This window comes from Danio rerio, chromosome 21 (assembly GCF_049306965.1).
Source record: "Danio rerio strain Tuebingen ecotype United States chromosome 21, GRCz12tu, whole genome shotgun sequence".
NCBI classification, from domain to species: Eukaryota; Metazoa; Chordata; class Actinopteri; order Cypriniformes; family Danionidae; genus Danio; species Danio rerio.
The window spans coordinates 35,109,138-35,123,286 of record NC_133196.1 but is presented as its reverse complement, the minus strand read 5'-3'; the positions used below and the strand labels follow the sequence as shown (position 1 = coordinate 35,123,286).

Here is a 14,149-nt window from a genome sequence, read left to right as displayed (position 1 = left end):
ATTGCTAATTTTAAAAAAATGTTACCCTTTTATAATTTTTTTTTAATTACTTTGACTATAATGTTCATTATTTAAATGTGTCAGTGGAGGTACTTTCATAACAATTACACAACTTATTTTGGGCTTTCTGCAATTTATTTTTCATTTTATTAGAAGTACCGCACGATGAACTTTCAGCAGTGAAATTTAAACCACGCTGAACTGAACTTAAACTCTGAAAACTGGACTGGCAGTTTCAGTGTACTAACATAAGCTGCTTTGACACAATCTACATGGTAAAAGCTATTCTATTCTATAGAAATAAAGATGAATTAAATTGAACCAAGATCAGCAAGCTGCTTTAAGTTACTTTGGACTCAAGTTTTTCAGAAACTACCAGAATTGTCGCACAATCATCTCTAGGGTTGACAGAGAATGCTCTGAAAAAGAGAAAACATCCAGTTAGTGTCAATTCTGTGGATGATAATGGTCCGTTTACGTTTTGGTTCAGCTGTGGATTCCAACCCTAATTAAGTGAACAGTGGTTGTATTAATCCCTGTATGTTTGGAAACTAAGCTCAACAAACCCACTACTGTATGTGGGTGTGGTGTCCACGTAGCACAGTATATTGTCAACTAGGACTAGTAGCAGGATGTGTCTATAAATAAAAAAGTGCTTCTAATAGGGGTTGGAATGTTTGAAGTATCAATAATCAACTAGTAGGCTAAAGTAGGGTTGTTTCCACAGCAGCAAGACTTCATTTGGATAAACAAATTTTCTGTGCCTGAAAACACAGACATCCAGCGTGCAGTCACTACAGTAAGTAGAAACACAGAAAACTAGGTTTAGAAATATGTAACGTGATTAAAAATAGAAACTTAAGAATCGAGCGAGAGTTAAACCCTCGCTCCAGACTATCTGCCAGCAGTGGGCGGGGTTGAAATTGTCTTGGTAGCGTCAGAGGTGCAGCAGAGGTTGGAGTAAGTTATAAGTCCAGGCTGCTGTGTCATTTAGTCTTTGGATCATACAGCGACCCGCTCCTCTTATCTTTTCCACCAGACCCTTCAGACTGCATTCAGCTTGAAAGAAAACACATTACAACGATGTGCGGTAAGTGCACCTTTTTATTTATTATTATTATTTTAATTATTATTATTAGCCTGCTTAGTATATGATTTAGTTCGATTATATTTAGTTGTCTTTATTAGACTATTTGTCCTTGTATGTAAACGTGTGCCAGCGTCATCATGTAGGCTAGTCTTAATGTAAATATTTGACTGTTCATCATGTATTGGAGTTGAGTGACAGATGAAGTGACAGATCCGGTTTGGAGCGCGACAGCGGTGGTGTGTCAATACCTAGTGAGAGACCTAGCTAGATGACATTTCTCAGAATCATTGGCTTTAGGTTTGGGTTTGAAATGCATAGGTATGCATGCGGTTTAGGTAGCAGTGTAGTATATTTTAGGACACGTCCAAAACGCAATCAGGATCCACCACTTTCAACCGACGTCGTTGCTAATTTGTAATGTGTTTAATGAACTGTGTGTTAGAGTTTAATGAAGTTCCTACCTAAAAGTAATTAAGTAATCTCTTCTTTGGATTTGGTCAGTGTAGTAGCCTAATGAAAATGACTGAATTATAAAAAATATCTATCTGAAATCTTATCTACCTCAAATGTTTGTAATGTGTTAAATTTAAAAGCTTCAAATTGTCAACTTCCTCATGTTTACCTGAATCCTTACACCGCTACTTTGTATTTAACGTGTTAATGTGATTAATAAACATAAAATGTTTTTAATATTTTACATAGCTACATAGGGTGTGTCCATACTTTGTATTGTAGACTAAACAAAGTGAGAATGAAAGCTTTAATTCTGATCCACTTTGTTTTCACGTGGTCTTTTTTGTTTGTTTTTTCTGACATGTAGGCTATTGTGATGCTTACTTAACATCCAAAGCAATTCTAAACACACAAATGCTGTCACACAAATAGAAATATGCTGTGAGGTGACTTGTGTTTTAAAATATGTATAATGAACTTTTATAGGAAACACAGTGACTCTTACAAAAAAAAAAAAGAAACATTTAACTTGGTATTGCTTTCATATTTCACCGGCACTGTAGCTGCTTTATTCTTATCGTTGTTTTTGGATGTCAGCATTCACACTCATTCAAATCAACTGCACTACCAAAGCAATCACATCAGAGTTTTTTTTTATAATTAGCCAAATGTGAACACACCCGTTTACTTTTTCTATAGAACAATTTCTTTGAGCCACTTCAAAATATTGTAGCAGTTGTCTTGATGTACTACAAGTGTTTCTGCTCTTTCCAATCCTTGTTACTTTGTCTTTGGCAGGAATTTTCGCCTACCTGAATTACAGAGTTCCACGAAAGAGGAGGGATATCTTTGAGACACTTGTAAAGGGACTTCAAAGGCTGGAGTACAGGGGTTATGACTCCGCAGGTAAGACTGACACTCCCACTGCTGTAAGGGGTAATGTCAGCGTGTCCCGCAGGTAACAGATACGCCTCAAGACTGGAACAGTGGCCTCGTTTCTTGTATGTTGGTAGCACAGAGGGCCTGGAGTGTCAGGTCGTCCACCTATCAAGCGAAAGCAGTCAGTCGATACTTGTGTGAAGGGGATTATTGTGCTGTTAATCTTTTTTTTATATGCACAACCACTCATTCAGTATATATCGGTGGATTTTAAGAGTAGAGTTTAGAATGAGAATTGGCCATCTTAAAATAAGGGGGTCAAAAATGAATTAAAAAATGTGAATTTAATATTAATAATGAAATATTTTCCAAGTGATGCTTATGGAGCATGGGGAAGTATTTCTTATATTATTCTTTTCTTCTTGAGAAAGTTTTATTTCTTTTAGTTTGGATGGAATAAAAACAGCTTTAATATTCTTTTAAATATTTTTAAGGTCAATATAAATAAGTTTTTCTATTGGCTACAGAACAAACCACTTGTCCAATGACTTGTCTATTTAACCGCATTTACATAGTTTAACTAATTAAACTAGTCAAGCCTTTAAACGACACTTTAAGCTGAATACAGGCATCTTGCAAAACATTTAGTAAAATATGATGTACTGTTATCATGGTGAAGACAAAAGAAATTAGTTTATTAAATGTTGAAAAATTAGTTGAAAAAAAACTTCTCTCCAATAAACAGCTCTTGGGAAATATTTAAATAAGTTACTGAATAGAAACGTACATACAGAAAGCATCTGATCAAAGTGATGTGAATGTGTTTGCACAAACTACAATTCAGCAGCATCATAAGGATGGATGAGATCATTAAATGACACTGTTATCGGTTGTGTTTTCATACACTTATATTTTTATATGCATCACAAAAATGCACTAATAAAAGAATATACAAAGGGCTACATTTATTGTAGAAATGCCTTGATGTGCCTAAAAAAGGTCATGTGATTTTGCATCAACAGAGGATCTAATTTTAGATAGGCCATAACCAGTGCATGGAGCTCATCACACATCATCTCAGATATTCTTGTAATAATCCTGCAAATACCTGAGTGAAGGTCCATCCTCAAAACCAATGTGATAAGTATCTGCGTCTATATCAAGATAGCCTAACGGATTTTGTTATTGTGTGTGTCATTAGCCTCTCAGTTGTTCAACTTATTTACTCTTATAACAAAAAGCTGAAGTGATTTCCTTGTTTGGATAAACATTAGTTTTTGGTAGTATAGAAGGTCTGCATGTGACGTCTCTGTCAGCTGCATGGCTGTGGTTCCCTAATCTGATGGCAGAATTTGTTTACATGTAATTATCCATGTAAAAAAGGGAAGGGAAGTTTGTCTGAACAACTGTACCAACCAATTAAACAAGAATTAGCTTATATGAGATCATTTATGAAATAATTTACATTCTTATATAAATTCTCAACATTCTTCTTCTCATGTTCTGTATAATTGAAAAGTTTTGTCAGTCAGCCTTCATAACAACATCCATTATTTGATAGTCTTAAGGGGATAGTTCACCCAAAAATCTAAATTTACTCACACTCAACTGTTTCTAAACTTTTATGAGTTTATTTCTTCTGTTGAACACAAAACAAGGTCTTCTTGAGAAGCAGCCATTGAAATCAAAAATAGGACCAAAAACAAAATACTGTGAAAGTCAATGGCAGTTTTTTTCTAAAGTATTATTTAGATGTCTACCTTTGTGATCAACAGAAGAATAAAACTCAAACAGCTTTGGAACAAGTGGAGTGTGGGTTAATGACAAAATTTTGGGGGGACTCAACTATTCTTTGAAGTGACAGTGTTGGGGATTTAATTTTGAAAGTGATGTTTTACAATATTGAGTTACTGCTCAAAAAAGTAGTTGTGTAACTTAGTACATTTTTATGGTAAGTAATGCGTTATGTTAATTATGAGTTGGACCAAAAGAAATCTGCAGACATTTTTACTGTTACTCTGAGAACTTCCTGACGCTATATATGCTGTATATACAGATTAATAAAAGTTGAAAGTAGCGTGTTTGCTACTTTTGTACTATTTGTCTTATTATTTTAGTAAAAGGACTGTCCATTGAGACTATCCCCTTTACTTCTATTTGTTCAAAATAATGAGAATATTTCGATCACAGAAATGTAGAGAAGATTATAAATGGACATCTAATCCAGCTCCAAGTGGGTGGGACTTGAGCTCCAAGTGGATGTGCCTTCAAGCTCCATGTGGGCTATACAAACCTGGAGTTTTTATGTATTTACAGTCTTCCTCAGTGGCTTTGGTGCATTTCTCACAACACTTGAGTCATTACTTACAAACATGTTGAACTAGTTGTCAAAATCATCAATTTTAAATTTTATAAAAATGTTTAAATCTTTTTTCATAAATGATTTACAGACCTATGTATGTTGTAGGTTCAGTTCCAATATATACTGCAATATTGTTTACAGTTGTGCACAGCTCTACCCAAAGGAAATTTATGTTTGTTGTAAATAAGGGTGTATTTTATTTATTTATTTTTATTTATTTTATTTATTTATTTTTTTGCACAATGCTGTGAATAAATTGGAATTGCAAAGAGAATCTGCAGTAAAAATACGAAACACACATATTCAGTGTCTTGTACTCACATACCTCACTAAATGCAGTGATGTCTAACTTTACTGTAGTTTTCATTTTTGTAGAAAATCTGACTTTTTTGCATTGGAAAAAACTTAGAGTAAACTGTCATAATAGAAACATGACAAAACCATTTGACTATCTTGTTCATAAACAATGGTGTCAAGACTTTTCATCTTGATGACACTGACACTTTCATTGACATGAATACTTGCTTTTGAGGAATGAGCTATCCATTTTAAGCAAGTGACGTGCTTTTGAAGGTCATCAACTAGGTTTTGCAGTGTTTTGAGAAATACATTACGGTTGTGCATATGTAAAAAGTGTTGTGAGAAATGCACCAAAGCCACTGAGAAAAACTGTAACGTCTACACCAACCCTTAATATCTGCTACACCTACACCCCTAAACTCAACCTACTTGTGGTTTAAGTCCCACTTGGATATCACCCAACCTATTTGTGGTGTAATCCCTCCCGCTTGGAGGTCTCCGGGCTACAGCGATACCTACTTGAAAATATAAGGCTCTGCCGTCTTAGTTTATGTCTGTTTCCACAAGGAGCTCATTCTCTGATTGATGATTGTGATTCAACGTGGTTAAACTAATTTTAGTTTAGCAAACTATTTTTAAGCGTATTAATTCATCTAAAAAGTAACACAAGTTACATTTGAAAAAAGTTTATTATTACTAAATATTATTACTTCATTTTTTAAAGTAATGTGTTACTTTACCCTTTACTAAAAGTAATATTATTATGTAACTCATGTTACTTGTAATGTGTTGCCCCCAACACTGGAAGTTGCAGTATGGCACAACAAACACAATAATAAATGTACAAGTACAATTTACTTATAATTGCAGATATAGATAGATAGATAGATAGATAGATAGATAGATAGATAGATAGATAGATAGATAGATAGATAGATAGATAGATAGATGGATGGATGGATGGATGGATGGATGGATGGATGGATGGATGGATGGATGGATGGATGGATGGATGGATGGATGGATGGATGGATGGATGGATGGATGGATGGATGGATGGTATATGGATGGATGGATGGATAGATCAGATTTTTATCTTTGTCATGACAACTTGACATAACCAAGACAACAAAGCTTGTCATAAATCCATCATAAACATGAAGCCATTATAAGTATGTCATGAACTTTGACACCTTCATTAAATCACTTTGATTAACTCTAGGTGTTTTTAAATGTAATATACAAATGAATACACTGGTAAATAAAAAACACACATTTGTCTTGTTACTTTAAATGTGGGTTTTAATGTGGGTTACTGTCAAATCAAGAAATTGAATTTATGCTGATAATTGTCAGTTTCACAGGCATTTTTTTTTACATTCAGCCATTTATTTTTTTTGGTTTTACCACTCAAGCTGGCATGTTCTCCTGCAAAAATGATGTCAATCATACCTTCTGTCATCCTAGTTTCCCAGGATGTGTACACATGGGACAGAAACTGCACTTTATTCAAATATTTGCTTTTGCTATTAATGTTTCACTGCAGAAAACAGTAGCACTTTTGAGATTCTTGAGCATCCGTGAACATTCATGAACAATCTCGGAGATCTGAAAAGTTCTTATTTTGCTACAAGCTGAATTAAATAAGAAATTAAAACCCTTTTTAAATTAGAGATGAAGAGAAAACTGTATATATAATGTTGTTCTTTAACGTAAACTGTTTTTTTTTAATGTCAGGTATTGCAGTAGATGGCCCTGTGAAAGATGACGAAGCTAAAATCTGCTTATATAAGAAGACCGGGAAGGTGAAAGCTCTTAATGAAGAGATCTACAGTATGTTAAAGCTCTTTTATTGTTTAGTTTTTCTTTAAAATGCTTCTTGTAGTGATTCGTTTTCTCTCATATTTCCTTGTTTGTCTAATCAGAGAATGACTCCATTGACCTCGAAGCAGAACTTGACACACACTTTGGAATTGCACACACTCGCTGGGCGACACACGGAGAGCCCAGTCCTCTCAACAGCCACCCTCACCGATCCGACAAGAACAACGGTAAAATATAAAGACAGCATGAATACTTTGACAGCATATACACTGGGTAGATTTTGGTTCAATATGAACAAATCCATTTAACTTCTTGTTAAACACGCCCAACAAATTACTGTTGCTAACTCAGACAAACAAACAGAGTTGCTAACTGACTTAAAATGACAACTTGAAAACCTAGTCCTGGGATGGTTTTATACATTTCAGCAGCAGAATGACCACTACTCTTCAAGGAGCATTCAAGTGGGAGTTAAATACACCTTTGAGGAATGTATGAAATATTTTAAGTAAATGTGGTGGATAGCAAGATTACTTTGGAAGCAATTTGTCGCACAACCTCAAATGATCAACCAGATTAAATACATTTACATTTAGCAGCTTTAGGTGACGTTAGCAGAGTTAAATGCATTGTTGCTTAAAATTAATTCTAATGTATACTTGCTGATCTTATGGATGTTACATTTTATTGTTTGGATTTAGGAAATAAAATAATATTATTTGGATTGCCCATCTTCTTAAAGCTGATTTACTTTTGCCAGGCGACGCGTTGAAGAACTCCGCTGACTGTGCGAGGACCTCACAAAACGGACGAGTCTTTAATACTTGACACGTTCGCCATTGGGATATTCTTTAAAGCAACAGTGGACAGTTTAGAAACCCACTGTAAAGTCAGACGGATAAAAAGAGAGACTAGGAAGTTTCCGGAAACACGTCATATCATTAATTTTGTTCAAGATTTTTAAACCAGTTATTTTTATTATTTTTTATAATTTATTTGAATGATTATAGGGATTTTTATGACCATTCAACATTCTTTAAATCAAACTTTGATGCATCACTTTTTTCGTTCATATCTCTGACAGGTCTACCTATTACAGTTAAATATCAATGACAACAGAACATGGGTTGGTCTACAAATATATATAAATATATTTATAGGACTCAAATTAAATGCCGCACCACGCAAACTGCTTGCTCGAGTCGAGATTTTGTGAGCTCCGTCAACCAAAATCATGTCACGTGCACCCAAAGCGAATCTTCGCAAACACTATGATGGCGTCACGTTCGCCAAGCAACCTAGCAAATGTGTCAGATATAAACCAGGGATTATGATACCTGGAATCAAGTACCTCATGCACATTGTTTAACCAATTGTGTGGCAAGAACACCATTAAACCAATAAATTCTTCGAATCTTCCTATTTTTTTCGATGGCACTGAGATTTATAAATAGTAAATAAATAAATAGATTGATGGGCTCAAATAATTTTGAGCCTGTTTAAACATTGAGTCTAGTTATATACTTATCTATGTAAATATATATTTATTCAGTTTTTATATTATTTCAGTAATATTATTGACTAATATGCAAATGTGTGTATGATTTATTTGCAATAAAGTTTGTAAAGTAAAATGTTATGTTTTTTAGAGTAAATTTTAAAGTAAATTTTTAGGTTTTTAGTTACTATACCCTCAAAATCAATCCACATAAATCCGCAAAAGTTTTCCTCAGAAATAGCACAACATTCTCTCTGGCTCTGAGGTAACCCAGCATTAGGGTTTTGTCCTCATTTAACCCAAAACTTGGATGAAACAGCCAGGCATTTCTTCGAGTGTGAAATCATCTGGTTTATTTGTTAGCATTACTAAGCCAGCAGTGGCTGCTGTCAGTTTATGAACTCTTTATGCAGTAAAACAGGACTAGTCAGTTGACACAGGCTTTAAAGCCATTAGGTTTGTTTGTAAATAAAAGCCCACAATGCTGTGATTGATTGGCGGCTCAGATGTGAAAGTTCACCTTAAAAAATAAACACCTAAGTAGGGGGTGGAAACAGACAGCAGGAGTTCCTCTCGCCACACAGGTTGGAGTGCTACTGATTTGGGTTCAGCTTTCTTCTGTGACCATTAAAATAGAAACAATACTACAGGCATTTGCAGTGAGGTTTAGAAATCTGTAATTTGCATGATAATCAAGCATGATTTGTAAATGATCCAGAAAGCATAATGCGGTTTAATGAAAAGCGTTACAGTTTGATGGGTGACCTGGATATAATATGTATTCCTGGTTATTGTATTATGTAACCGGTGTAAATGTCTATTATATAAGTGTATTCCAGGGTTCATTTAGAATTATTAAGTCACTTGTATAGTTTTTATTAAAATAAAGTATAATGTTATGAAAGAAAATTTACAAATAAAATGTACTTATAATTATAGATGGATGGATGGATGGATGGATGGATGGATGGATGGATGGATGGATGGATGGATGGATGGATGGATGGATGGATAGATAGATAGATAGATAGATAGATAGATAGATAGATAGATAGATAGATAGATAGATAGATAGATAGATAGATAGATAGATAGATAGATAGATAGATAGATAGATAGATAATTTTTTCAAGTTATAGTTATGTATTAAGTAAAGCATAATTTTGTTTTATTCTTCAAACTATTGATAATAAATTGTCATTTTTTAATAACAAGGTGCGAACAAGGTGTTTTCACATGTTTATATTATTTTTTAGTTTATGTTTCCAAACTTCCATATTTCCAAATTTGTAAGAAATTTGTAATATAAAATAATAATAAATAAGTATTTTTAATGTTTGTTCAAGTAAATCTGTAATATCATGAAACATGGGCGTGTTTAACCTCTTGACAAGTACTGAGCTTTCAATGATAACACAATAGTACTTATTTAGTTACTACAAAACACAAAGATCAGTTTGTCCAACACCAAAATCAAAAGCCTGCAGACTCACTTCCATGAATGGAGGTTATAAATAGAAATGTGGGCCAGCTTACTGCTATTACATTGTACAAGTCTGCCAAGGTAAATGGAGGGTCTTCCCCTATAGAGTTTCACTCCACTTAAGTTTAGGCTACAATTCAACACACCTCAACCTGCTGATCAAGATTTTCAGCAATATCTGGTTAAGCTTGGTAGCCCTCCAGGAAGATAATTAACGTTCTTTTTATCGAAAGAGATCACTCACACACAGACATTTGGGAAATATTTGAAAAGGAATTAAACTTTAATTCAACTATCTATATTAGGGGTGTCCAAACTCGATCCTGGAGGGCCGATGTTCTGCATTGTTTAGATCCAACTTGCTTGAACACACCTGCCTGGAAGTTTCTAGTATATCTAGTAAGAGCTTGATAAGCTGGTTCAGGTGTGTTTGATTAGGGTTGGAGCTGAATTCTCCAGGACACCAGCCCTTCAAGACCGAGTTTGGACACCCCTGCTATCCACTTGTTAAGTGTGGCATCACACGAAGTGGCTTCCAGGTTCAAGCGCTCTTACCCAACTGTATGAGGAGATTCATGAAATGTTAATAATAAACATTCACAAAGCGATTTAATACTTTCGAAAATCCCGCAATATACATTTCCATGCCTAATATCCGATGGCCAGAAAGTGATTCATTTTTTTACAAATTTGGTATTTGTAATGCAACAAGCCCAGAGATTGTTGTGGACACTATGACTTTATATAAAATTTATTTTAATGTGTGATATGAATAAAAAGTGATCATAAACAAACAATTTCTCAACTCAAATAAGAGGCAGCTTGGACCCCGAAACAGTACAACATACGTCACCAACACGTCACCACTTAACAAGTGTATATATACATACATATTTTTCTACAGTGAATTTATTCATCCTTCTGTTGCTTTTTATACCCCTAGAGTTTGTTGTCATCCACAATGGCATCATCACAAATTACAAGGAGCTGAAAAAGTACCTGGTGAGCCCTTCTTTCAATTACCTCTTCATCTGAGCCCTATCCTTTCCAACTGAATTTTTTTATTTTGAGAAACTTAAAAAAAGAGGAGAGTAAAATGTTCTTGAAACAAAATATTGCAACGTAAACTTCATACGGCCAGAGAAACCCTCAGATATAAACGTACAAGAGCTATCACTTTTCAAAAGGTACACATTTGTACCTAAAGAGTCCATATTGGTACCTCAAAGGTATATAATTGTAATGATTCGTCAAAAGGATTAGGATCCATCTTGCAGGTTTTTATTAAGCTTGTGGTCAAACAGGCAGTGGTCAGGGACGGGCGTACACAGTGAAGCAGGATAAGCAAAATCGTAGTCAAACAACAAGCTAATGGTCAGGGCTGGCAGCAAACAATCAATGTCTGAAATACAAATTAACAGTCCGAAGGCAGGTAGCAAACAATCACAAACAATAGGAAGGCAGAGTCACAACAGGAAGGCAAAAATAGGATATAAGAGCTCCATATTGTCATAGGAGTTGATAGGAGTAAAGTACATGTTGATAGGAGTAAAGTACATAAGAAGGGGAGTTTCAGTACGTGCACAACAGCTGATTTTCACAACAACAACACAAACACATACGCAGGGGAGATCGACAGTCACTACGTTTACGTGGACATCAGTAATCAAATTATTTGGCCTAATCTGAATAAGACAATATAATTATGATTAAGGTGTTTACTAGAGTTGCTGTTTGGATGTTTCTCCTTTGATCCTGTTTTACATGTTATAGCACATAGTTCAATCACGTCACCACGCTATCCACATTTCCTCAGAAGTTTCTAGTAATTTTGGGTTTTATTTTTAATTTGTAAAATCAAATTTTTAAATCCGGATTTCACCATTTGCAGATTCAAAAAGCTCCCCGGTAAAACATTTTCCTTTCAAACATATTGTTGTTGCGTGTTAGCAGACCACTGTAATCTACACTGTAATCTACACATGTGGGTCCACACTCCGACCAATTCTTCTACTACTACTTGTTAGAATCAAGGTTGACAACACAACTTGACGTCTTTCTGAACACTGTAACAGGTAAAAAGAGCCTTTGAAGCTCTATCATACATATTAATGATGTTGCATCTCCATCACAATAGAGCACGCTGATTGGTATAAACTGAGTCTGTCTCATGAATTAATGAACAGATTTGCTGAAAACTCAATGACGTCACTTTGCACCAGCCAGTACAAAGTACAATCTTCACGCTGAAATTTACACAATGATCTCATCGCCGTGATGTAGTTTCAAAATTTTGTTTTTAAACCAGAAGGTCGAATTTGCTCTAAACAATGCAAAAACTACCAATTTTCACTTGTTGGCTAAATATATGTGTCCTAATAGTGTCTTTTAGCAACGTAGGACACATATATAACTGTCAACATCTCAAAAAATGCATTTTGGTGTTTCATGACCCTTTAAAAGCATCGTGAAATGGGCGGGACATGTCAGATACTAGAATACATTTGATTGGTCAGAAGATTTGATGAGAAACTGAAGTATGAGGTGATGTAAAAAGGCAGAAATGACAAACTTCAAGTTTGAATCTTCTAAATGTGAATTTTGTCAATGCTTCGGAGCAAACTAGCTTACAGATATCCTTAAGACTAACATACTGACACTAACATCTAAAAAATATTATTTTGATTTAACTGGGACTTTAAGAGTGCACAGTCGAGACATGAAAAACAATTGTCCAAATATGACCTTCTTACGTCATAACTTGTGTTATAATAATTTCTTTGGGTGCAAACGTAGATGGTGCTTATACGGAAAATACATACAAAAGAAATGCGTGGTTTATTATTCATCTTAGTGACGTTCATGTCTAGTGGTTTATTGCACAATATCTATAAGCAATGAGTAACCATTCAAAACCAATAAATGTTCAGTACTCCACTCTCTCTCTTTCACTTTCATTTGTCTCTGATTTCTTTTTTCTGCCCCTTTTCCACAAAAGAAAAACATGTTTTGTTTTACTTGACTGTAACCATGGCTTTTTCCCCCTCCCAACCCATTGACAGGGTTCCAAAGGCTATGAGTTTGAGTCGGACACAGACACGGAGGTCATCCCTAAGTTGATCAAGTACCTCTATGACAACCGAGAGAACGATTATGTGTCCTTCTCCACCCTAGTGGAGCGCGTCATCAAGCAGCTGGTAAGCATCACGAGTGTGTACGTGTGTGTTTGAGAGTGTGTACGTGTGTGTGTTCGGGGTGAGGGGGTGGTCTTACTCACATGGCTCTGGAAACCCCTTGCTTGGATTGGGGAAGTTAAAGGCCAGTTCTTGCTCATTTTTTATCCCTCTAGAAGAACATTTTGAGTGCATTTTCTCTTTGATTTTCAAGCAGATCTCAGTAATAAATGGAGTATGGCATTAAACGCTTAGTTCACACTGAAATGACAATTCTATCGTCATTTACTCAACCTGATTTTTGGAACACGAACGAAGAAAGTTTTGATTAATGCCTGAGAGATTTCTGTCACTCTGCTTCAAAACTTTTGTAAACAAAAAGAAAAAAGAAAAATGAACTAATTGAAATCAAGTGGTTAAGTACAAGTCTTCTAAAGAGACAATCTTTTATTCACATAATGACCAATGTTTAAGCATTTAGATTTGGTCAATCATCCTTGCTTGACATATAAGAACCAATGACTATCATTCTTATATGTGTTGTCATTCTTAAATAGTCCTATATACAGTACATACTAGTTGCATGTCAAGCCTTTTGATTGGTTGAGCCTCTGCTTTTGTTGATTGGTCAGTGTTTATTTGTGAAAAGTCTAACCTTATAAATAAATGACACATTTTTGATGCACCTTGGACAAACACCACATTTCAAGTGACTAAATTGAATTAGACTAATGGTTGCAAGTTTATTGTCTTGTCTTGTCTCGTCTTGTCTTGTTGTGTTTTGTCTTGTTTTGTCTTATCTTGTCTTATTTAGTTTTGTTTTATTTTGTGTTGCTTAGTTTCATTTTTTCATATCTTGTGTTTTGTCTTTGCTTGTTTTGGTATTTGTCTTGTTTTGTTTTGTTTCATCATGTCTTTTGTTTTGTTTTGTCTTGTTTTTATATTTGTCTTGCTTTGCTTTACTTTGCTTTGTTATGTTTTGTTATTTTTTGTTTTTTTATGTTATGTTATGTATGTTTTACATTGGTTTGCGTGAAAAGCCTCAGACTACTTTGTTGGTTAGAAATATCCAACATTTTCATTCTGT

The 14,149-nt window shown here is 34.7% G+C and overlaps 1 protein-coding gene across 1 annotated transcript in view; it reads left to right on the top strand.

Moving 5' to 3' along the window:
• Nucleotides 1–1,054: 1,054 nt before the first annotated feature.
• gfpt2 (glutamine-fructose-6-phosphate transaminase 2) overlaps nt 1,055–14,149 on the top strand; it is a 48,273-nt gene continuing 35,178 nt past the window's right edge. Inside the window, 6 exon segments of the mRNA NM_001033921.1 lie at nt 1,055–1,090; nt 2,342–2,449; nt 6,822–6,917; nt 7,010–7,135; nt 10,833–10,891; nt 12,952–13,086. Of these exon segments, the coding sequence (NP_001029093.1) occupies nt 1,084–1,090; nt 2,342–2,449; nt 6,822–6,917; nt 7,010–7,135; nt 10,833–10,891; nt 12,952–13,086 (531 nt within the window). The 5' untranslated portion in view covers nt 1,055–1,083.